Source organism: Grammomys surdaster, unplaced genomic scaffold, assembly GCF_004785775.1.
Source record: "Grammomys surdaster isolate TR1022 unplaced genomic scaffold, NIH_TR_1.0 1019, whole genome shotgun sequence".
Lineage (NCBI taxonomy): Eukaryota > Metazoa > Chordata > Mammalia > Rodentia > Muridae > Grammomys > Grammomys surdaster.
The window spans coordinates 1,214,701-1,239,760 of NW_021605438.1; the positions used below are offsets into that span (position 1 = coordinate 1,214,701).

The 25,060-nt window shown below is 45.1% G+C and overlaps 1 protein-coding gene across 1 annotated transcript in view; it reads left to right on the forward strand.

The window, feature by feature from the left end:
- The window catches only part of Arhgap44 (Rho GTPase activating protein 44), a gene marked incomplete at its 3' end in the record, with an annotated part of 151,529 nt that overhangs the window by 117,535 nt on the left and 8,934 nt on the right, over positions 1-25,060 (forward strand). Inside the window, exons 8-16 of the mRNA XM_028783159.1 lie at positions 606-674; positions 2,908-2,989; positions 3,387-3,514; positions 10,588-10,699; positions 11,055-11,136; positions 16,792-16,872; positions 19,327-19,440; positions 20,394-20,485; positions 21,495-21,675. Of these exons, the coding sequence (XP_028638992.1) occupies positions 606-674; positions 2,908-2,989; positions 3,387-3,514; positions 10,588-10,699; positions 11,055-11,136; positions 16,792-16,872; positions 19,327-19,440; positions 20,394-20,485; positions 21,495-21,675 (941 nt within the window). The remainder of the gene's footprint in view (positions 1-605; positions 675-2,907; positions 2,990-3,386; positions 3,515-10,587; positions 10,700-11,054; positions 11,137-16,791; positions 16,873-19,326; positions 19,441-20,393; positions 20,486-21,494; positions 21,676-25,060) is intronic.

Sequence of the window (25,060 nt, forward strand, 5' to 3'; positions counted from 1 at the left end):
AGGCCATTGCCACCCAAGTGGATGGAAAGCCTAGTGGTGAAGGACTTTTAACTTTGTTACAGTTGTGTGCAACATAGGAAGAGATCAGAATTTGCCAAGTTTTCAATCAGCAATCCTTCCCTACTGTAGACCTTGTCTATCCGGGTTTTCTGCAAATCACTGCATTTCTGTTGCTTTCCCATGTACTCATGGTCATCCAGTCAGTTTGAGGGTGAAGGCTAGCAGGAAAGTGAAGTACCCAAGTGGCAGAGGGAGGCAAGCCACTGTGTATGCTTGGAGTTGCTTCAGGTGGCAGGGCAAGCTGCAGTGGTGTTGAGAGCTCATTTGTACATCACTGTCCCACACACCAGCTTGGATTTGCTAGCCCATAAGTTAAAGCTCTGGGAAAACTACTAGTATGGTAGACTTTCAAAGACATTCATTTCTAGAACCATGGCTGGGAGACAGGAATTCCCATGAGAAGAATATTCGACGTGTCACATACTGTTGAAAATCAGGTGCAGCAGAGTTTAAGTCCTTTCCTCCCATGCTGTCTGGGACAGGTGTTAGCCACCCTCCCCCGATATTCTTTTTATAACCTCGCTTATATATTTTACCTTGCACAGGACCAGCTTTCCGCTGACATGTACAGTTTTGTGGCCAAAGAAATTGACTATGCAAACTACTTTCAGACGGTAAGGGTCCACCAAGGTAAGACTGCAGAGTCTTTATAGAGTGTTATGATGTGGACAGGAAAGGGAGGTGGGCATAAAAAGGGGCCTTCTGATTGCATGAGAGCATCAGTGGAGGAGATGAGAGAGCTGGGTGGACAGTGCTTTGCTGGTTCGTTCTGTAGGTGAATTATGTCCTCCATGTATAGATTTGTTCCAAAACCTAACCTTAAAACAGAACCCCATCCCTGAGGATTATCACAGCTTAGTTAACCAGCAGCAGGGATTCTCAACCAAGAGTGATGTTTCCCCCTTCCCTAGAGGACTTCAGGAATTAACAGATGCCTCTGGTCATCCCAGCTCTGGAAAGCTGTCGCACTGTGTCAGTGGTAGACAAAGGAAAGCGCTAAGCCTCTTCAGATGTACAGACAGCTCTGTACAGCTGAGTTGCCCAACCCAGGAAGTCTGAGGACCCATGCTGAGAAACCTAGATTTGAGACAGCAAAGGATTTGAGAAGAATAGGAAGATATTCAGCTCCCCACAAAGGCATATTTGTTTCTATTGAAGATCTTTGCCAACTTCAAAAGGCAATGATTGATTTGGCCTGGTGACTGCCTCTCCTCAGTGAAAGCAGATTTGGAGACCAGAGACAGGATCTGAGTCACATGAACTTCAGTCAACCAGTCCTGATAATTTGGACCCTGACTCCTTGCCAGAGTGAACATAAGGCTCAATCAAGAAATGACAGAAACACATCGACAGAGAAATCATACATGGAGAACAGTAGAGTGTACCTGTTCCCTAGAACCCACCAGCTTTATATTTCATGACCAAAGAAATGGCGGGGTTAGAAAAGAAGTGACTCAGAGAGAGTAGCAGGCAGATGGATCTGAGAAATACTAAGTGCTCAGCGGTGTGCGCCGGGTGAACAGCTGCGGGCTGTGGCACTTTCCTGTGTTAATAGGGGTTAAGACTTTCGAAGTTCTACACACACACATACACACACACACATACCTACACACACACCTATAAAAGAGTTGCTAAGGATCACTTCCAATATGAGATGTCTGCTTCAAGGTAGTTGTATTGATTAATTTTCTGTTGCTGTTGTCAAACACCATGCCCCCAAAGCAGCTCTTCCGAGGACAGGTTTATCCAGGACTTATGGTACCAGAGGGATAAGGGTTCACCGTGGAAGGGAAGCTTGGCCGCAGCCAGGCATGGAAATCCAGGAAGGAAGCTGAGAGCTCACATCCTCAAATACAGTCAGGAAGCAGAGATGGAAAACTGGAAGTAGAAAGGCTTTTTCCTCTCCAAGCCTGCCCCTAGTGACATACTTCCTCCAGGAAGGCCCACCATCTGAACCCCACCCTCAAACAGCACCACTATCTGGGGGACCAAGTGGTCAAATGTGGGAGACTGTGGGGCCACTTCCCATTCAAGCCTCTACAGTAGTATATTTTCAAATGCATTCCATGGATTTGACTTACGAAGTTCTAGAGTCACTGCAGCCAACAAACTCACCAGTGCCCAGGCTGTCAGGTTGCTTCCCTGGCTTCCACGAGCTGTTTTCTCAGGCCTCAGGTTCCTTTGGTCCCACATTGATGCTGTCATTGTTTATGGTCCGTCCAGGTTTTTGTTTAGTTTGGGGGAGATGGACAGCCAGAAAATAAATGAAATCACTCTTGCTCGTGAGTCTTCCTTGGCCCTAAGCAACACTGCGGTTGTTTCTTTAATGGATTGGGTGACAAGAGAACACCTTGAAGGAGTTTGTTCCCAGGACCACGTGACTACAGTCAAAGCCATTGTGTGTATGAAGTAGAACCACACGCTTTCTGAGCACTTACATGTTCAAGTGACACAGAAATCAGTATGCACACAGGCTGCTCTAACTCGTGTATATCTTACGAACAAACAGACCTTAGCATGCATTTTCTGTTTATAATCACCAATTGTTGCACCTTCATTGCTACCTTCAGCTTTGAAGATGGGGGAACCAGGTGAGGTCAGGTGACCCAAAGCAAGTTCTCTAAGGCAGGCTCCAGCTCAGGCAGATTCCCCTATTCCTTCCTGGTTCTCCTGCCTTCTACATTTCCATTCAGAGTGACCCCCTTTTCCATACTGGCTGAAGCACTGGAGGAGGCTGAGAGCTATCCTGTCTGCTTCCTCCATGAGTGAGAGCCTTTGTGAAGGAGGCCACTGTAGAAGTCTACTTCCCTTTGGCAAAGGGTAATGTTTGTTCTTGTGTTTTCTCAGCTAATAGAAGTGCAAGCTGAATACCACAGGAAGTCGCTGACATTGCTGCAGGCTGTGTTGCCTCAGATCAAAGCACAGCAGGGTAAGTGCAAGCCTCCCTTAGAGCTGGGAGGGTGGGGTGCCTGATCACCCTCCTGGATGAGAACAGCTCCCCACCTGTGCTCTCCTGGGAATGCTCATGTTTAGAAGAGCTGGTAGAAGCTCCCTGAGCTGATGTTCATCTGTGACCCAAAGCTGAGCTCATCCCTCTATTCTTCAAAAGGGTATGTGTGATATGGCTCTCCCATTAACCCCAGTGGTGCCAGGTTCAGTTCTCGCCATGCCTTTCCATTTTTTACTAAGCCCCAAGAGTGGATGCGCATCTGGACCCTCTGTTTCTTTGGTACTCTGTGCAGAATCTGGATAAGGGGAGAAAGAGTCTGTCATAGATGGCCTTGGGAAGCTACTAACTGGCTCCTTTCTTGCCCACCCCTCCCCAGAGGCCTGGGTGGAGAAGCCTTCCTTTGGGAAGCCCCTGGAGGAGCACTTGATGATCAGTGGCCGTGAGATCGCCTTCCCTATTGAGGCGTGTGTGACGATGCTGCTGGAGTGTGGGATGCAGGAGGAGGTAGGCACAAAGCATCCACACCCATCTCCCAGTTGATTTGCTCTTCCAAGAGGCTGGGTCTGCAGGAGCTCCTCCCCTGTAGCATCCCCACCCTAGATCCCTAAATTAAGACATGTGCTAATTCCGGCAATATTGTCTCTTCTACAGATAGGCACTGCATTCTCTTGAAAAGTTTTACTTTTACAGAGAGACTAGAGGACTATGGGAGTTTGACAGGTGCCCATGAAGGCCATGTGATGAAGTTCTAGACATCAGTTTTTCATATTAAATGTGATTTGGTGATTTAAAAAATCTACTGCTGCTTTTACCTCCATTAATTTTACCTCCTCCCTCTCTTCATCCTCCTTTTTTTCTTGTCTTCCTTTCCCTCTCTCCTCCTCCCCCTCTTCCTCTTCTTCCTCCTTACCTCCTTCTTCTAATTACCTTCTTCCTCTGCTTCCTTCATTTCCTTTTTCCTTCTCCTTTTTCCTCCCCCTCTTCCTGCTCCTCCTCCTCTGCTTTTCCATAGGTTCTTCTCCTCTTCCTCCGCCTCCTCCTTTGGGTTAGAAAGTTGCTGATTTTCAGGATAGCACTCTTACCCATCCGTTTTGTACAGATCTTTACAATTTCACTGATGGGGACATTAGAATCTCCTTTTCAGAGCATCCTGTAAGGAAGGACTATGAAAAACTGATGGCAGGCACTCTTTGTCCTGCCTAGTCAGTCATTGTTTGGTTTTATCCAGGCTATTTTAACATCTTCGCTTTATCTTCCTTTAGCCTGATCAGCCATTCTGTATTGGTGTAGGGCATGCTACATGCTCACTATTTGTTACTTAATAGAATATAAACATGGAATGAGGAATCATAAATTTATTGGAAGAGATGAGTCATTCGATACTGAAAAGAAATATAAGCATGGAATGTGGGCTTATAAACATCAGAAGAGATGAGTCTAGCATTCATCCAATAAGCATGATTAGTCCAAGACAGGCTGTATTCTTTGAATGCAAGGCCAGATAGGACAAACTAAGGGCTGAAGAAAAGAGGGATAAGAGATAGCATAATGCACATCTATGTTGGCTGATTTTTGTGTACCAGGTCTATTCTATGTAGTAGATATTTAAAAATAAAATTTAAAAGACACATGACCCGAGGAGCTGACTGCTTGTGAAAGAGGACCATGAAACATCTGAACATCTTGGTCACTGATATACCAGTGGCTGAAAAAAACAGGACTGAAGTACAAAAAATGTGGATGATTTAGCTCCAGGAGGGCAGGTTTTTATATGATGGCTATGATGAAGAATATGATTGTCTCATTTTAGACAAAGATAGAAATATTGATGAGATAGAGAGTCAGATGGGACAAGGCAGCATTGTTGTTGATCACCATGGTTAGGAGTCTTTTTCTGAACACTGGTTTCATATAGTGTTTGTGTTGAGAAGTAATGGCATATTGTAAAATAAAATAAAAAAAAGACTTGAAACAAGGGGGTTTAATGAGGAGAGACTATAAGACGCTATTCAGTGTGAGTTTTCAAATTCTTTATGAAGAAGCCATAGCATCTTACAAAGAAGAAGTTGTGTATCTACAACCCAGTAAAGAACCAGAAGAGCTAAAGGATAATGTCAACTCAGTCACAAAATGGAATGGACAATGAGTCAAGAATAACAACTCTCAATGTACAGACTGGCCAGCCAGGCGTGGAGATGCACACCTTTAATTCCAGATCTCAGGAGGCAGTGGCTGGTCTACATAGTGAGTTCTAGGCCAGCCAGGGCTGCACAGTGAGACCCTGTCTGCTCACAGTACAGCCACCCTTGTTAATATCACTCAGCCCACTTAGTAGAAATTGCCCAAGGGTCAGTAGAAGAAAACTAGGTTGTAGCTCTAGCTGATGCCTGAATTTCTTTTTCTCCATGAGAAAGATTAAACAATTCTACATATAAATGTAAAATAAGGATTGAGATTGAAAATTGTCATCAAACTCAATTGATAAATAATAAATATAATCAGTGGATGCATGTCTTTTAAGTTTAATCATTAAAATGTGGTGGTAGCTTAAACATGCAAAACTAAATATAAAAACCATCAAATTTCAAAAGGGAAAAGGATAAATATGGAGCTGGGGAGAGGGCTCAGTCCTTAAGCATCTTCTGTGCAAGTAGGAGGACCTAAGTTGGAATATCCAACAGCCCCATCGAGAAATGGCTGCATGTACACTCTTGGAACTCTAGTGCTGGGGCAGGAGGAAGCACAGATAGGATTTTTGGGGTTTGCTGGACTCCTTCCTAAGCACAGACCTGTGAAGTGTAGCCAGAGAGCCCTTTTCAAGGGCCTAAGACTGAGAGCAATAGGGGACATACCCAGTGTCCTCCTCTGGTGTCCCTCACCTGCCCACTTCTGCTTACATTACCCATAGACACTAAAAAGAATGAGGAATAAGTATGGGGTTTGGTTTTGTTTGTGTCTTTATACAGTTAAAACTCTGTTATAATTTCATAGTTATTATCAGTGAGAAATGCAAAAAGGGTCTCCTTGGTCTTTAAGAAAGTCTTACGGAGGATGCTAGCTGGGCTTTCCTGGCCTGTCTGTCTTCTGTCATCTATCTCTCACCATTCCTTCTTTCCTTCTTTCCTTCTTTCCTTCTTTCCTTGTTTCTTTCTTTCCTTCCTTCCTTCCTTCCTTCCTTCCTTCCTTCCTTCCTCCTTCCTTCCTCCCTCCCTCCTTCCTTCCCTCCCTCCCTTCCTACCTCTCTTCCTTTTTTACTTTTTCTTTTTTTATTTTTTTGTTTTTATGAGGCAGCATCTCACCCTATAGGCCAAGCTGGTATAGAACTTGCCATGTAGCCTTATTTCTCTTAATTATAGAAAAACTCACACAAAGATAAAACAACGAGCCTTATATCCTAGCCACCTTGGTTCCTCTCCATCACCACTGATCCTTGCCTTGAGTATTCAGAAGCAGACTGTATCTGCCATAGTCTCATTATATGTTGTAAGTAACAACACGTTTTTAGCATTGTCAAATACATAGTCAGTATCCGTTGGTGGACTGGCCTCTGATGCTTCCTGTCATCCCTGCCTGACTGGTCTCTGCCCTTCTGGAAACACTCTTCCTTTAGACAGATCCACCTCCCACTCTTTGCCTTATTTTTTCCATTTTGCATCACCTCCTTTCTTTTACTAACAAATATGATTAGATTTTCCTCAACCTAGAAAAGAATATATTCCCTACAGCCCAGGGGAGCCTCCCATTCCTTTCCCTGGCTCATTGGTTGTGTTGTGTTTTCTTATGAAGCACAATTCCAAAAAAAACCACTCTCAACATTTACTGCCATGTGCCTACTGTGACCCACCCTCTCTCTCCTTGTGGTGTTACTTCTGTGCCTGTCTCTGTTACTTTCCTAGTGCTGTGACAAAACATCATGACCAAGGCATTTTAATAAGAGAAAGTATTTAACATAGGGCTCATACTTTCAGAGAATTAGAGTCCTTGATGGTGGAGCATGCTTGTTTGATGACAGCAGGAACAGCTGAGAGTTCACATCTTCAGCCGCAAGCGCAAGGCAGAGCGTAGCCTGTCTGTCGCTATATTGTGGGTCTTCTTTCTTCCACCCTTCTCCACCCTTTTTCTTCCACCCTTTCAACCACCTAACATTAGATAGGAGAGAAGAAAGGACAGAGTAGAAAAGAAAGAGCTGAACTAGACTGGGGGCCAGAAATGGGGAGACATTATCATTAGATTACTTCCTGCTGATTAGGGGCATCAAATTCTTTGGGGCAAGTTTGATCTTCACCATCAGGATATCTGATTTCTTCTTGTTGTTTCTTCTTTGTGCATGACTACTTAACAAACCATGACCAACAACAACCAACAACCCAGCCTACCTCTGGGGTCTAGGATTTATAAAAAGTGCAAAGTGGAAAAAATAAGGCAAAGAGTGGGAGGTGGATCTGTCTAAAGGAGGAGTGTTTCCAGAAGGGCGGAGACCAGACAGGCAGGGATGACAGGGATGACTCTGAAAAGTCCCCAGAATTCCAAATATCACACAATTGCAGAAACTATCTGAAGCTGGGAAAACAAGGCCCCTGCTAGAGCACGAGGCAAATCACAGTCAGCTGCTATGGACAATCTGAAGTAGCCCCATATCTCACACTTGGAAATAAAACAAAAACATACTCTTATAATATTTTTAAAGTATTTTTTTTAGAAACCAAACTACAAAACTGTCACTATAGCAGAGAGCTAACTGGAAATAGAACGAAGCTTTTGAAACCTCAAAGTTGACTCCCAGGGACACACTTCCTCCAAGAATACTGTACCTCCTAATCTTTCCCGAACAGTTCTACTAACTGGGAACCAAGTATTCAAACATATGAGCCCACGGAGGCCATTCTCATTCAGACCACCACAGTTCCCACCATCTTAGAGCTCAAATTACCCTCACTGACCTTCCAAGCCAAGTCCAGTGACCAGCCCCCACCCCATTTGTCTCATTGCTACTTGATACAGCTGCTGTGGCTGTCCCATATCATGGCCCCTGGGGCCTCAACATCCTTGGTAAACATAGGCCTCTGTCCTCCTCTCTGTCAAATTGTTTTCTTCCTTCCTTCCTTCCTTCCTTCCTTCCTTCCTTCCTTCCTTCCTTCCTTCCTCTTTTCTTCTTCCTTCCTTTCTTTCTTTCTTTCTTTCTTTCTTTCTTTATTTATTTATTTATTTATTTCTTTCAGGATTGCTTTATTTAGTTTATGTATGAATACACTGTAGCTGTCTTCAGACATACCAGAAGAGGGTATCAGATCCCATTACAAATGGTTGTGAGCCACCATGTGGTTGCTGGGAATTGAACTCAGGACCTCTGGAAGAGCAGTCAGTGCTCTTAACCCCTGAGCCATCTCTCCAGCCTGGTTGTTTTCTATTATAGTCATCTACTCCTCAATCTGTACCTCAACCTCTTGGAATTCCTCCCATGGTGTCTGCTGTTCCTGAATTATGCCTTAGCTTGTATATGGATGTTTCCCATATGCAGGCTCCACTCTGCCTTTTTCTAGTGTGCCTTGCAAACCCTTTGACACCCTTGTACTGAACTAACTAGCTATATTCATAATCCTCCTTTAATAACACAGCCTTTAGTGTTATGTAGCCAATTGTACCTGCTTATACTATCAGTTCCCCCCTTTATCCATAAGGCACCCAGTGGATGCCCACAGCATGAAAAACACCAAATCATGTATGCTTTGTTCCTTCCCATGTCTGCACACTCTTATGAGAAAGTTAGATTTGTAAATCAGGCATAATAAGAGACTGTGTTATTTACTCTTTGGTTGGTTGATAAAACATTATAACCAAAGACAAGAAAGAAGAAGGATGAGAGCCCATCATGGTGGAGAGACAGAGCACAAAGAGGCAGGCATGGTGGCCGGGGCAGGACACTGAGAGCTTCCATCTTTAACAGCAAGCATGAGGCACAGATAGCAAACTGGAAGTGTCATGAAGCTCTGACCCCACCTCCAGTGATGTACTTCCCCCAGTGAAGCTGCACCTCCTGCAAACAGCGCTATCGACTAGGGACCAAGTGTTCAAATGTTTAAGCTTGTGGGAACATTTATCATTCAAATCACCATAAAGACTAGTAGTAATTAATGATAAAATAGAATGGCTGTAATACCATGTTGTAATAAAACAATTTAGTCTATAAGTGACTCCTTTCCAGAAATTTCGATTTAATGTTTCTAAACTGCAAATGGCTATGAGTAACTGAGGCCATGGAACATGAAAAATACAGATAGGACAGGGACCCCTGAGTTTGACAGCTTGGTCCCTCCTCTTTTGTATTACCTTTCCCCAACACTACTGGCTCTTCCTGAGTAGAATAGCCATTGCATGGTTCTAAGTCCTAAGTCAGTCTATGTGTGTGCTCCCTAGCTTGCTGTCCTTGTCACAGCTGCCTGATGGACACATCTGCCTGCACTGGTTAGTACAACCTCCTCACACATGCCAGCGAGCTCTAGGCATCTGCTTGTCCCACATCCTCTACTGAGAAGGCATCTTGCCATCCCATCAGCTCATAAGCTACCTCGTAGACTGGAGACATTTTCTTTGGAAGGAACTTGGAAATCTGAGTGGCCATCAAACCAAAGAGGAGTGAGGGCCAGCCATCCAGCTTGCTTTTCAGTCTGGGGGGCACCTAAGGAGGTATAGCAGAAAGCAGAAAGGTTCCACACTTTACTCCACTGGGACTGTGCTTCCTTCCCACTCTGACCTGCATTTATCTTCTCTTTCAAATAACCCCCACTTACCCCAGTTTTACCTTATAATCTGAGGCCCCTCATCTGGACCTAAGTGGAATAGCACTGGAGTAATAATGTTAAGAATAGAACCTGGAGTTTTGCAGGCCACTGCCATGTACCATTCATCTCAGGACACAGGCACTATGTAGTTCATTTTGCGCCTCCCAGTGTATACTCAAGTATACACATGCACATGCATGGTCTAGTAGTTCTCAACCTGTGGGTCATGATCCCTTTGGGGAGGCCGAATGACCCTTTTACAAGGGTCACCTAAGACCACTAGAATACACAGATCGATATTACTGTTCATAATAGTAGCAAAATTACAGTTGTAAAGGAGTAATGAAAAAAGTTTTATGCCTGGGGTCACCTCAACATGAGGAAATGAATTAGAGGGTCACAGTATTTGAAGGTTGAAAACTATTACCACAGACATTTGTTTGTTCAAGTTATTAGACCTTCATGTTTGACAGCTCTCAGGCAGATTCTCTAAGATTTACTTCAAGTGTGAAAAGAACCAGACACCTGAGAGTCCAAGGTTCAGATACACAATACACTTATTCAGTCAGTTCAGTGAGCCACCAGGCATGAGCTGCCACCCTGAGAACCGCATGGTAGACTCTTGAGCTGCTTGAGTCTGAAGGAGAGGCCTAAGAAAGTAGGCAGCTGCAATGTCAGAACATGGCATTAGGTGAATGCTGGAGGATGGTGGTCCAGAGGGATGAGCAGTAGACTCTCTGTCTCTCTGCTTTTCTCTTGTTCCTCTGGCCACCCTCTCACCCCTCCATCCTTTGACAGGGCCTCTTCCGGGTAGCCCCCTCAGCCTCCAAGCTGAAGAAGCTGAAGGCTGCTCTGGACTGCTGTGTGGTGGATGTACAGGAGTACTCGGCAGACCCCCATGCCATAGCAGGTAGGTACCCTCTACCTCTGAGCCAGGGTTAACGGGGAAGGGATAGCAAGGGCAGTGTGTGGCTCTGTGTCTGGAACAGTGGCTTCAGATGTCCACCTTGTTCAGGTCTGGTTGTTCTGATCATTAAAGAAAGACTACCTTAGCTGTTCATCTAGCCAACGACAAGGTGATGTGAAAAACAAGGAACAGGGCTATGTAATGTTCATCCCAGGTACTCTTGAAGCCTAGCAACTATTCACATGGGAAACCACTATTTAATGGTGTATTGCCCAAAGAATCATGTCCAAATGGAGCAGTGTAGGCTGATGGCAGTTTGTCCTGTTGTATTATAACAGCTTACTGTATTTATGTCCAGGAGCTTTGAAGTCTTATCTCCGAGAGTTGCCAGAGCCTCTTATGACCTTTGAACTCTATGACGAATGGATCCAGGCTTCTAAGTGAGTACCCCATGTTGGATTGTGCTGTGGGTTGGGATTGTGGGGATGATGAGTGGTTGGGCCACTCAGGGAGACAGGCGTGGGAAGTTTGACTGTATTCACTCCATGCTGGAACCAGGCGGGCGTCGGGCTATATGAAGCCTCAAGACCCTGCTCCGGGGGGAGTACAGTGTGAGGTCCCTGGTGACTATCAGAGTTGGCTGGGGGTTCCCCAGGCCAAGAGGTGGACAGGGATCAGCTGGTTCTCAGGCTTTTGGGCCTCCAGGCACCACTAGAAGCTGCAGAAGGGCTGAGAATGAAGTGGGGGCCATGGGTTAGATTGGCCAGCCACCGAAGGGGGAGAAAGGGAGGGAGACTCAGGCTTTGTCCTTTGGGGATGAGAGTTCTTGACTTGGTCATAGCAGCTTGCTTGGCTTGCTTGGGTTGGTGGTCACCGTGGCTGGGAACACAGAGAGGTCTTCTGCGGGAGATTAGACAGTAGCTCTATAGGTGAACGCTTGTTCCATTGTTCTGAAAGGTGGATCCCGATGAAAGAGAAACAGTCCATGGTTTTAAGATGTTTATTGTCATGGCAGAAAGTAGATGATAAACTGTACCCCAGTTTTCTCAGGGCGGGCCTGAGGTTAAATACCTTTTGCAGGGAGGAGGGTCTGGGAAGGAATGTTTAATTGGCTATGCCCCTCTGGCCTTTAGGTACCTCATTAATATGGAGATCTGTCTTGAGGCTCAGTGGCCTCTAGTCATGCCCTCTACCTGTGGAGGAACTAGTAGGAGTGTTACCCTACATGACTAAAGGATACAAATCTATGGAGGGCTGTGGCCTCATGTCAGGAGCCTGGAGTCTGGGAGTGTGGCAAATGCCTACCATCCCTTGCAGTGGACCCTGTGGGGTCACCTGCTGCATCACTGGGTTTCAAACCTAGCTCAACCAGAAATCAGGCTGCCTTTCACAGTCCTACACGTGACCATCTGTGGACCATTGGATACTTAGGTTCCTTATACAAAGCAGCCAGCATAGTGTTTGCATAGAACCTCATGTGCACTTTAAGCCATCCATAGGTTACTTAGAATTCCCAATGCCATGTAAATAGTGGATATACTCCATTGTCTATAGGTTCATTGAAGTGTGAAAGCCTGTGAGCTGGAATCAAGCAACTCCTCTTCTTTCTGTTGTGAAGGAGTGTTGGCACATGCTCCCAAAAAAGCATGCTCAAGAATGTTGCCAGCAACTCTGTTTGGGAAGTTACTAATGGCTCTTGAGGAAGGAACAGAGGCATTGCCTCATGTTCTGAGGCAAGTAAGAAGTTGATAGAGCCACTCTGGCTACTAGGAAAGATAGGTCTGCTGCTGAATGAAACAAGCAACTTAAGGAGGACACATGCAATATATATATTGAAGATTATAATGTAATTACATCATTTTCCCCTTCACTTTCCTTCCTCCAGGTATATTTTTTAAAGAAAGCTAAATACCCAGCACTCAATAAGATAGAATTTTAGGAGTGAGCTTATCTATGTGGATTAAAGAAGGTTTTGGAAAGGCCCAACTAAGTAAGGACGGTGATTTCTTTTGGCAGAAAGAGCAAGACAGTAGTTTCAGGGTCTTTATCCATATCAGCCGCAGGGCTATTTTAGCAACAATGGATTAATAACACTAAGGCATACGATGTGGGCAGTGGATGTGATCCATGCCTCTGAGGATCAGGATGAGGGAGCAGAATTAGGAGGCTGGCAGCCAGTGCATCCCAAAGGCAAGGCAAGCCACAGCCTGGGGCTCCTCAGTGCGGACTTGCCTTTGTGACTCCTCAGTCTCTTCCCTTGCTTGTGTGGGCTTCATCAAGATGCATGTTCTCTTTGTCCCTAGACTAAGAACTATCTCAAGAAAATACAAACAACCATAATGAGGAAGTAGACAACATGAGGCAGGAGCATTGGTACCAGAGCCAGGATGGTGGACACTAGAGTAGGGATCATGCAGGTAGAAGAGAAGAGGTAGGAGATGCTTTTCTGAGAACAGGTTGGGAGCCAGTGTCTGGTCATGGAATCTGGCCACCCAAGGCATCCAGCCTAGCTTCTCATTACTGTCAAGTGAATCATCATTCATTTTCGTTGACATATCAGCTACAAGTTCTTAGGATGTGGTATGATGTATCAGTATATGGGTATATTGGGCAGTGATCAAACCAGGATTATCATTATCACACTTGTCCCTTCAAATGGGCATTGCTCATGGCTCTTCCATTCCTTGAGCTCAAAGAGATCCAGCTCACCTCAAGGTGGAGGCATGCTTAAATGTATCAAGTCAGAGAAGGCTCCCTCATGTCAAATTGCCTGGTGGTGTTTGTTTTCCAAAGTAGAACAGAGTCATACTTTGGTGAACATATAGTCCGTGTGTTCTCCTATGAAGGGAAGGTCTCAGGTTCCATGGTGCTTCTAATAAATGCTACCATCTGTTGAATGCTTATTAGAGGCTTGCCACTGTTCTAAACTGCTAAACATCTTTAAACCGTCTAACTTTCATAGCTCTAAAGTGGACTGAGCTGTTTCCCTCGTTATTAAAATGAGGAGGCTGAAGTGGAGCAGAGGTGAGACAGCAAGTTCCTTGCCAGCTAACACATGAGTGTGAGAGATTGATTATTCAGTGAGTCTAGTCCTAGACTCATGCATGCAGCCACTGCACTTTATGCCATTGTGGAACAAGACAAAGATTCTAGTGAGAAATGAGCAAATATCCTTTGACGGAAACTGCCCTGTGCTTTAGCTGGATAGACAAGAGCACTTGGTAAGAAACTAGAGAAAGAGAGAAGAGCCAAGGGTAGCACTGAATGTGCCGAGAGCCACTCTGGTCCCAGTTCATTTGAAAAGGTAGGTGTCCAACCAGAAGAAAGGAATGGTCCCAATGACTCCCAGACACTGAACTGTGGAAATGCAAGGACTTGTTTCTGGCCCTGGATAAGTACTTCTAATGCTGAAGATTCATGGAGTATGAATGAACTTGCCTTGCAATGTCTCATCCTGTAAGGAAAGGGCTTTCCCCAGTGGAGATGTTCCCCACTATCTGTAAGCATCAAAGTCTCTTAGTTACACTTTCAGAAGGTACCAGGATCTGAGCCTGCTTCTCAGAGATTTGGATTGAACTTTTTGGGATTCTATTTCTCCATAATCCCCAAGCTGCTGAGAGGATAACCTTGGTCCTGTGAAGACGCTAGGTTTCACACAGGGTGGCTCTCAGCTGGATTCAGTTATGCTCCAGGATGACACATCAGGATGTAGACAAATCTGAGGGGACTTAGGACACCCAGGATACAGGTGGGACAGGAAAGAAAAGAGCCCAAGTCCCAGATCAGGACTAGTGTCAGAGAGGCTTTTCTTTGCAGTGGGCAACAGTTAATGCAGACTCACAACTGGTCAAAAGATATCAAAACTGTTCCACAAAGCTCAGGGGACATTAAAGAAGAAGAAAAAGAGAAGATATAAGAGCTGGAGGATAGGGAGGAGTCACTGTGAAATACAGGCTTCTGGATAGGACATAGCCTTGGACTCCAAATTCACTGCAGACCTTATAAGATTGAGCCAGCAAGATAGCCAGCATTCTCAGTGGATTACAAACCAATTAGAAAGGTAAGCAGTGACAACAGGAAGGGAACATGCTGGAAGGTTCCAGAGGAATGGGATGAGGTCTAGAGACAGGTGTGACTACCTGTATTATATATGTGTATGAAATAGTGAAAGTATAAAATGTACTCTCAAAAATGAGAGCTTATCAGGACAGTGCAGACTGAGACTGAGGAGGCATTCTGGGGAGCCTTGTAAACTAAGTGCCTCCATGGGAGAGCATGCCGAGAAGGAGGCTGATACAAGTGGGAGCAGGGATTAGAGGCTAGGAGACCATCCTCAGGACGGGAGCACTGGCTGATTCCTCCGATGGGCTGTTCTCCGACTCCGAGACCTCTGCCTCATAGATACATTCTTCCTCACCTTAAATGTCAGCTCCTCAGAGAAGCCTTCCCTGGCAGCCTTCCTCCCTCTTCCCTGTTGCTTCTGCACTTGGGAGAGTATGGATGTCTAAGCTTGTTGATATAGCTGATAGCCTAGGAACTCTTCTGAGGGCTTCTTCCCAGCCCATAGGGTGGTTCCAGGCACAGGGGGACTCATTTTAATATATGTCTGTTGACTTGAATTTCTTGAAAGGTCAAGTATCATCTGCCCTTTGTCAAAAGACAAATTCAGTTTTTTAAAAAAATCCAACGGCTTTCATTTCCTACTTTCTAACTGGGCAGCACTTGATTCCATAAAGTGGAACGAGTTCTTCCAGTGGGTTAGCTAGCTAGCTCTACAGCAGAGAACCCTGAAGAGACAGAAACAACAAAAAGTAATGGTTTTAAAGGGACTTCTTAAGGGGCTCACCCAGCGGAGTGAGTGATCCTACCGGCTCAGCAACACTGGCTTCCTAGGACTGGTTCCTGGGAGACAACTGTTTTAGGAAACTAGCCTCAGTTTTCATAGATCACTTTGCTTTCATGGCTTTTTAGCACGGTGGCCCTATTACAGCTCAGTCTGTTCTGCTGGGCCCAGTGCTAGATGTTAGCAGAAAAGCTTCCCACAGACTGTTCCTTAAGAAAAGTTGAGGACCGGAAGAGTATATGGGGCTGGCCTGTTGCCAGAGAAAGTGCCTTGCCCAGGACAGGACTATGCATGAACCAGCAGCACAGCCAGGTACTTGGGTCATGTTCTTGTTTAGAGTGTTCACACAGGCTCTGTGAGGTGGGTGTTACTCCTGGAGGACAAAGTTACCACCAGGCCAGGGAGTGGAAGGGCAACTTCATGACTTCCCAGTCAAGACTACTTTAGCCATACATTACATGAATATGTATGTTTTGTTCCTTCATGCTCATACAGGGAGCTTTTCTCTGAAGGTCAATATCAGTAGGAGGACCCTAGGGACATCCAGCAATGACATATAAAGGAGATGGCCACACCTTAGGTATGGACCTCATCCCGCTGCTGTTCTAGAGTGAAGATTCTCTGACATCAGACTTTTCTTACCATATAGGCCTGGATATAAATTTCTATAAAACTTAGTCCATAAATAATGACTTAGTTCTGAGAGATTTATTAGTAAACCTATAGAATTAATTGTTATATGTCATGGAAAACCTTTCAGCTAGTGGAAATTGTCCACTTGCTGAAGTTAAAAGTTTTGAAAAGTGGGATTTATTTCTATCTTTATATTCAAGTTATCTGTTGAACATGTAGTTTATGTTGGATGTGGAGGAGTTAAATATGCAGTGACTGTCTGTTGAGCTGATCTGTAGGTTGCAACATGCAACTGGGTCGCTCTCCTCCAGCTCTGGTGTCTTATGTTCTCCCAACAGCCCCAGAGCCCTGGCTCCACAACTGTCTAGCCTCTGGATCTCACTGTTAGCCTGTTCAGTTTGTTCACCTGAGACCTGTGATCCATGCAGGTGACGTTCTGTTAAAGTAGTGTAGGGCAGGACCGAAGAAGAGCAGAAGGAGAGATGATAGATAATAGCTACGTGTATAATAACTTAAGCAGAGATGGCCGCCAGGGTCTATGCTAAAGACTGGCTGGGATTGGTGACCAGTGATATGTCAACTGATGTTCAACCAATGGCTTTTCCTGTCAATTTCCCAGTATCCAGGAGCAAGACAAGAGACTTCAGGCTCTCTGGAATGCTTGTGAGAAGTTGCCCAAGGCTAACCATAACAACATCCGGTAAGTAAGGAAAAGAGGAAGTGGATGGGACTTGCGGGAGCCCAGCTGCCCAGCTCCCTGGATAAAAGTCATGGAAAGTAGCATACATGGGCACCTTGTGGGATCCATGGCACTGTTAGCATGCATGCATGGACCATTTTAAGCTTCAAACAGCCTATGAGATAAGATAGGCAGGGCCACATTGATAGATTTTGCTGCTAAGAGACAAAAGCCAGTATTACCAGGGGCTACCCAACAGCCTTTGGCTAATTCTGTGAAAGTTTCTCAGTTTGTGAAAGAACAAGGAGTAATGCAGACATCTACAGTATTTGAGATTGGTGGGCTCGTTGGAATGGCCGACCTATTCTAGAGCTGAAGGAGACAAATGTCACCGTAAGCTAATCACAGGAAGGGCAGTGAGGGAGAGAATTCCAAGCATGAGTCTGTCTTTTCTGGGAGCCACTTAGCTTCTTGCTGCCTCTCTGTTGCAGGCCCTCACCCTTGGCTTATGCTCCTCACCCTGCCCTGTTTCTCTCGTTTGCTTCCTCTCTTCCCTCTTTTTTAAGATTCCCTGTTTCAGTTTCAACTTCTGCTTCTATCTACCTGATAATTTTTATTCCCCTGTTAAAAATCCCTAGAGCGGTGGTATGGCTGTTCCTTAAGCACTAAGCCCTGAATTACCATAGGATGTGGCAGCTCCACTTCGGAGCATATGCAAAAAAGAATCGAAAGCAGAGACTGGATATGTATGTACCTCCATTCATAGCAGCGAGATTCATGGTAGCCAGAGTGAAAATAACCTGAGTGTCTCCAGGCAGATAAATGGATAAATCCAGTGTGTTGTGCATGTACGGTGGAACTATGGTTCTTACAGTGACATGGACAGAAAGGTTTGGTGCCATGTATATGAGGTTCTGAGAGTGGCTGGAGTCATAAGTACTGAAGGTGGTTGGTTGTCAGGGCTAGGCGATGGACAGTGCAGGGGCTATTATTTAATGTGTACAGTCTCGATTTGAGAAGGTCAAGTGGTCCTAGGGGTAGGTAGATGGTTGTGATTGTTGCCTGACAATGTGGATGTACCTCATCATACATCAGTGTATACCTACAAATGAACAAGGTTAAACTACAGGCATATGTTATTGAAATCTGCACTTAAAAGTATCCAGATACAAGTCAAATGTGTACAGTGCACTACATGTTGGTGATCACAACCCTCAGCCACTGGCAAGCATCCAGGCCAACTGTTCCCAGAGATCCCACATCCTAGTCTAGTTCTAGAATGTCAGGAGAAGCTGTGGGTGGAGCTGGTACAGGAATACAATAGCTACTACTCGGCTGGACTCAACCCCTAAGGCCGGTGCATTCTCTGCTGGGCTGAGAGAAGAGGAGTTAAAACCCTCCAAAGAACTTCCTTTGTTGTGACCCAAGGGAAGATGACAACCTTTTGTAGCTAGGAGTCCAGAAGAAAGCACAGCCCTGGAGCCTCTAGGGAGGGCAAGCATATTCTCAGTGTGGCATGCCCAAGCTGTTCTTAGATGTTTACCTTGTGCACAGTTCCTTCATTCTCATTTTTCAAAGCTAATGTGATCGAGTCATAATTCACACACCACTGTGTCTTTCTAAAGGTGACATTTGGGATTGAGTCTACATTTGCAAAGCTGTGCACCTGTTAATAATGTCCGGTTTGGGGATGTTTTTATCACTGCACAAAGAAACCTAGTTCCCTTGGCACCCCCAGCTCAGTTCGGCAGTCGCTAATCCAGCCTCTTGCAATGGTGTACTTACCTGTTCTGAATATTTCACATAATGTAGAACTGCACTGTATAGCCTTTTCTGTCTCTTTTTGATTGCCGTATTTCCAGGGCTCACCCACATGACAGAAAGGGTCAAATCTCCATCCTTTTTTATGCCTTAGTAACATTCTACATACACTCATTCACTCCTTCAAGGGCATTTGAGTGGCCTCAGCTCTAATAATAGCACAAATAATGCCTCTCTGGGTGTCCTTTTAGCAGCTTGTGTGTGGACTTATTTCTCTTGGGTGTATTTCTACCAATGGAACTGCTGGGTCTTCTTTGGATCTTTCCAAGAAGCCTGAGTGAGGCTTAATAAGACCTTGGTCTGTGGGTATCCACAGACACCTTGGTTATACAGTGAGGATGAGAGGTAACAGGTTACGGTGAGAGACACACCTCGAGCATCCTATACCTAAGGCACAAGGACAAATGGTTTTTTACTGGTTGTTCACTGGAGTAGATTTAAACATCTATGTGGGTGAGTTCTGGGTCTGTCTGCTTCCGGGAAAGAGAATCCAGAATTCCCATTTCATGATGTGGGGTATTTCTTCATATGTTGCTGGATCTGTGAGTCTCCTTGTCAAGAACACGCTACAGGAGAGAAGTTTCTATTTGGTCCTGCAAGACAATGGCTGGTGTTGAGCCCCAGTTAAACCTCACTCTTCTCATTGCCTTTCAGATACTTGATCAAATTTTTATCGAAACTGTCTGAATATCAGGATGTAAACAAGATGACTCCCAGTAACATGGCAATCGTCCTGGGACCCAACCTCCTTTGGCCACAGTCAGAAGGGTGAGTACAGGAAGGAGAGGCACCTTAGGGTACCCGCCAGGCATGGGCTATAGAACAGGAGGCCTGGGCCTTGGGTCATCTCTGTAGCAATGAGTTTGGGCTACACTGCTTTACTTCCCTGTGGGTTGAATGCTCACACTTGCCCAGGAACTATCTGGATTTGCAAATGGAACACACACACACACACATACACACGCCAGTTAATTTTATAATGCCTTGGCTACTTAAAGGCTGGGCACTCTTAAACCTCTCCCGCCCACCCCAGACCCAATCGGAGAAGTGGCCAGTGGCCACCCACCTGAATTCCCACATGTCTGGTTGGCTTTCTGTCCTGTAGCTTCTATGTCCCCTTGTTCTCCCCAAATCATGACAATTCTCTGGCTCCTTTTTCCCAGTTCCTAGCTGGTGTAAATATAAAGGTCGTACCCCATCTTCTTTTGCCCAGACATTGGCCACTGACATCTTTATTGATCAATCAAAAACCAATTGGGCACAAGGACCTTCAGTGTTTGCATCCACAGATTCCTGATTAAATCAAAACATAGCCTGTTCTTTTCTCTTGGGGCCAGGAGGAGGAACAGAATTCTATAGATCTTCCTAACTGACAGGCTCAGGGCTATGGGTCTGAGTGTGGTCTTCTGTGACTAACCTAAGTACTATGGAGCATGACAGAGGAGGGCAAGGGACAGGAGAGCAGTTCACAAGAAGTCCAGGCATCTAGACTTGAAAGGGTGGAGGCCTGTCTGCAAGAGGCAGCAGAGTTGCAAAGCAGACAAGCTACCCTGTGCTGAAAAAACACTTATGGGTATTGTGTGGTCACTGGGAGTGATGCTGTTCTCAAAGCTTCCGGAAAGCAGTTGAAGACCTGGGCCTGCAGAATTCCAGTGCCCAGAGGACTGTGAAGCGGTCCCCCTGCCTCAGCTGCTAACCCCACTGCTTTGCTCTGTTTCCAGGAACATCACCGAGATGATGACCACAGTTTCCCTGCAGATTGTTGGCATCATCGAGCCCATTATCCAGCACGCAGATTGGTTCTTCCCTGGGGGTATGTGTCAGCACCCACATCTGGGGACAGAGGGGCAGAAGTGGGGACAGGAAGCGCACTGTGAGCTTGAAGCCTAGGAAGCCAGAGGTGTGCACCCAGGCTTTGGATGGCTTTGTTCACACTCCGCCCACACACACCTACATATAATGGAGCAGGCACTGAAGTAGAGCCTGGGCTACACTCTTCTCTCTCCCCACCCAGGAGACTTTCTGTCATCTAGGTGTCTGTGCTTTGTACTAAGTAGGTCCATAGATTCTCCTGACCTAACAGCTACACTGTGGTTTATTCACACCTACAAAATGTGGAAACTGGCCCAAAATCGAGTTCTGCTTAGCTCCAAACTCCTCACTTTCCAAATGCAGAGGGTGGCTGGACCTGATGGTACAGTGGAAGGTGGGGAGGGGGTGCAGAGTACTTCAGTTCAGATCCAAGCCATCACCTGGACGCTACCTCTTTACTGACTTAAATGGTGTTCTTTGAGCTGCCTCTCAGTGCATAAAAGCAGGGGTCCAAAGCAGTGACTTGCTTTTTTGTGCCTGGTTCATAATTAGGCACCTGAGGCAGCTTCCTTCAAGGGAATCTACAAGATGTTGTGAGCATCATTGCATGAGTGTTTCTCTGTGGTGATCATTTTATGGAGACAACAGTTGTAGTCATAGTTGTTAAAGCAACAACACGTTGCTCCTGTCTGTCATGTGTAGTAAGTGTTGAGAGTGAACTTTTAGCTGTCAATCACCACTAACCTGTGTGAAGACAAAATGTTACTAAGGCCGGGATCCCAGCAGTCAAAGCTGACCTGGTTATCTCCTTCTCTTAAAGACCAATCTGCCAGTCACATAAGTCTCTTTGTTGACTGGTCAGTATGGTGAGTTAATATCAGTCAATAGATTAGCTGGTATAGACCATGAGGTGACTTTTTCTAGAGGCAGCACATGAGTGGCTCTCTTGTCCCGGAAGGGTGTGACCTCAAAAGAGATCAAATCCACTGATTTTTTTTTTCTCCCTGCAGAAATAGAGTTCAACATCACAGGCAGTTATGGGAGTCCGGTCCACGTGAACCACAATGCCAACTACAGTTCAATGCCCTCCCCAGACATGGACCCTGCTGACCGACGCCAGCCAGAGCAGGCCCGCCGGCCCCTCAGTGTCGCCACAGACAACATGATGCTGGAGTTTTACAAGAAGGATGGGTATGATCTAGTGCCCCTTCTTCAGCATTGGGAAAACTGGTTTGGGGCAGGGTGTACTTAGGAAAACCAGGATTCACAGAAAGGCAGTACTTACTATGACACTTGAGGTGGCTTATAGCAATTCAACTGGGAACTCATGCTGGATGCTTCCATCTGTGTGTGCTGTTTGGGACAGGTTTCTTTGGCCTGCTTCCCTTTTGGTCCAGAGGTAAGTACAGCCTTCTTAGCTGACCTGATTGCCATCAGTATGATTAATTCTCAGCAAATAAAGAAATGTTGGTCAATGAAGGGAATTTAAAAAATATATATATCATAATAAACCTTATTTTTTTTTTTGAGACATAGTCTTAAATTAGCTCAGGCTAACCATGCATGGTCTGTATAAGCAGGGATGATATTAAATGTATAATCCTCCTGTCTCCATCTCCCAAATACAGGTATTCTAGGTGTAGATCCATATACCTGGTTTTAGGCAGTGCTGGGGATTGAACTCAGGGCTTCATGCATGCTAGATAAACCCTCTGGCAGCTGGGCCACACCCTCAGCCCATAATCGATTTGTCTTAACTTAGAATTCACCCATGTGTAGCTGGGAGTATGGCCTAGTTACACAGCTCATGCTTTGCATATGTGAAGACAAATCTCAGTACTGTAGAGTTTCCAAAAGCCCAACATGTATGAATATGTGGCCATTCCTGCCACACATTTTTGGCTTTGCTTTAATTGTAGACCTGCTCATCTGCCATCTTAAGTTCCCATACACAGCACCACTGATGAATAACTTTCTCTGTGAGGCTGGAAAGAAACCCTGAACCTAAGAGCGTATCAAGCGTACAGGTTTTCTACCTTTTTCCCCCAGGGTCTGCCTACTTGAATGCAGTTCAGATGTACCCAGCTTAGTGTGTGAGTGTGCGGAGGAGCAGCCACTCCACAGTCCCATTAAATCAGTTTACATAATGTTTAATTACACAACATGATTGCCTCAGTAAGCAACAGAGGCATAAGCAGGTTACATAACTCACTCCAGTGAGTCACGGAAAGCAGCCAGTCAGTGGCCTCAGAGTCTATGGTCTGATGAGAGTGCAGCTCCCTGAGAGTGTCAGTACACCTGCTGCAGAAGTGGATTCCTATGGTTTATCAAGCAAGTCAATGAGTAGCCTGTGATTAGGAATTCAATACTTACATACAATCACATTCTACAACATCTCCTTCAGGGTGGGAACATGGCGCACAGAGTCAGGGTATCAGAAACCGGGATGATAGGAACTAAAGCAGCCTGACCTCCTCCTCCCCCAGGAAGCACCAGGATGTGTGGCAAAGGCAAATGCCAAAAGGGTTTGGACTAAATTTGCAGAGGAGGCCTAAGCCTGTGTCCTGTGCTGTGTGAGTGTGTGGGAGGAGGGGGTAGTTGTCTTCAGTAGGTTGCTGTCACTGCTTGTGACCTTACTCCACAGAGATCATTCGTGATGTGCATGGGGTCATTTACGTATATGGTGTGTTTGTGTGTTGTTCACTATCAAGCAGGGAGGGGGAAAATAGAAACTCTGAGGTATTCAGATGTGGAAGAGAAAAATTGTAACTTTATCAAAAATAAAGGAGTAGCAAAACTAGAATGTACGAGAGACAGAACCCGATGAGCACATTGGGCAATGCTTTTAAACCCCTTTCCAAGCACCAGTCTGGTTCCCACATGACCTTGCCAAGCTGCCAAGAAGCTCTCATAGGTAGATGCTGGTGCTGACTGAGCCATAAGAGAATACCTCTGAGCCACTGGGCTCTTTCAACTCTACTGTTTTCCTACAGTGTACAGGTGTGGCAGAAGCTTGAACAGTGGCATTTTAAGCTGATGATACCTCTGGTGAAGTCCTATTGCTTCAGAACACTGGGGATGAACTGTTCAATATGTGTTCCATTCTGATCTAAAGTTAGGGCCGGTGTGAGATTCAGTGTATATAGGCATTTCTGCCAAGCCTGATGACATGAGTCTGATCACTGGTCTCTGACCTCTACATGTGTGTTATGGTGCATTTGTGTGTGCAATCTAAGTTTATAAAATCAAAATTTTATTTCTACCATCTACCCTATGAGTCTATGTATTATAGAAATACATAAAATAAAATATATTGTATGTATGTTTTAAAATTTGTATTCCATAGAAAATATAGTTTAAGCCGACCCTCAAAGAGCTGTCTGACAGGGCATGGTGTGAAGCCTCAAACCACATGATGACATTTAGGCAGTGGTAGCTCACATACATGGCTGTCATAGGAGATTATGTCATCTAATGGTGTTCCAGCATAGTTCACTGTGTGATGTTAAGGCAAACATACAATTGCCCAGCAACAGATTTCTCACTTCTGAACGCTGAAAGAAAGAAGAGCCTACAGTTGTTGTTTGAGGGAGAGAGCATGGTACATCTACTGAGCACCACCAGTATTCCCTAATTCTTTATATCTGTCCCCATCTCTGAGCTTTTAAAATATCTTGAGAAAAATGTTTAAGTCTTTAAGTTTCCCATTGAAGTGTGGACCCATTAAATAGATGTTTTTGGATGTTTTTGTCCAAGATAAAAAGATAGTGTAAGCTATATACTAATAGAGCTGTTATTTAAAAAATCATAAAGAAAAGTTGGGACAGATAAACTGGATAAAATTGGGCAGAAGTGGGAAGTTTTCCATCAGTGTCAAGAGCTTCCAAATCCTAGCTGTCATATAAGGCAGCTTGCTCTTTAAAGGTCTGGTCATGAAGCCTTTCTGATTCATAACACAAGTGGGATGTCTTCAGTGAGCCAAGAATTCACACCTGTGGTTTTCATCATAACATGCAGGGTGATGGCCACCAATAGAAACAGGGTCCAAACCTGCCACCTATATATTACTTTATTCTTGAAAAAAAAAAAGTCTTTGCAGGAGTGATGAAAGTAAGGACTTTGAAGTAGGAAGTTGTACTGGCTTCTCAGTGGTCCTCATTGCACATCATGTACAGGATGGAGGTGGGGAACTGCACTGCACAAGAACTGTGAAGATAGAGCTGAGATTTGAAGGTTAGCTGACACCAGAAGCTGGAACAGAAATAGAACACATCTCCTAGAGTCCCTGAAGGGACTACGGCCCTGCTGTTGCTGAATGCATCATAGTTATAGAGTCTAGAATCGGCTTCCAGAACTGTGTGTGTATATCTGCCATTTGCCTATTTTGTAGTACCTGTCACACCAGCTGCAGGAGCCTAATACAACCATTTTCTAGAGCTGCCAACGAGTGGCATTGTGGGAAAGATGGCAGCAGACACTTTAGTTGTCTAAAGTGTTTAGATGCTCAGTGTTGGCATTTCAGTGCCCTTCAGTAGCATTTGGCTGAGAGGCAGAATGTGAACCTGTTCTGGAACTT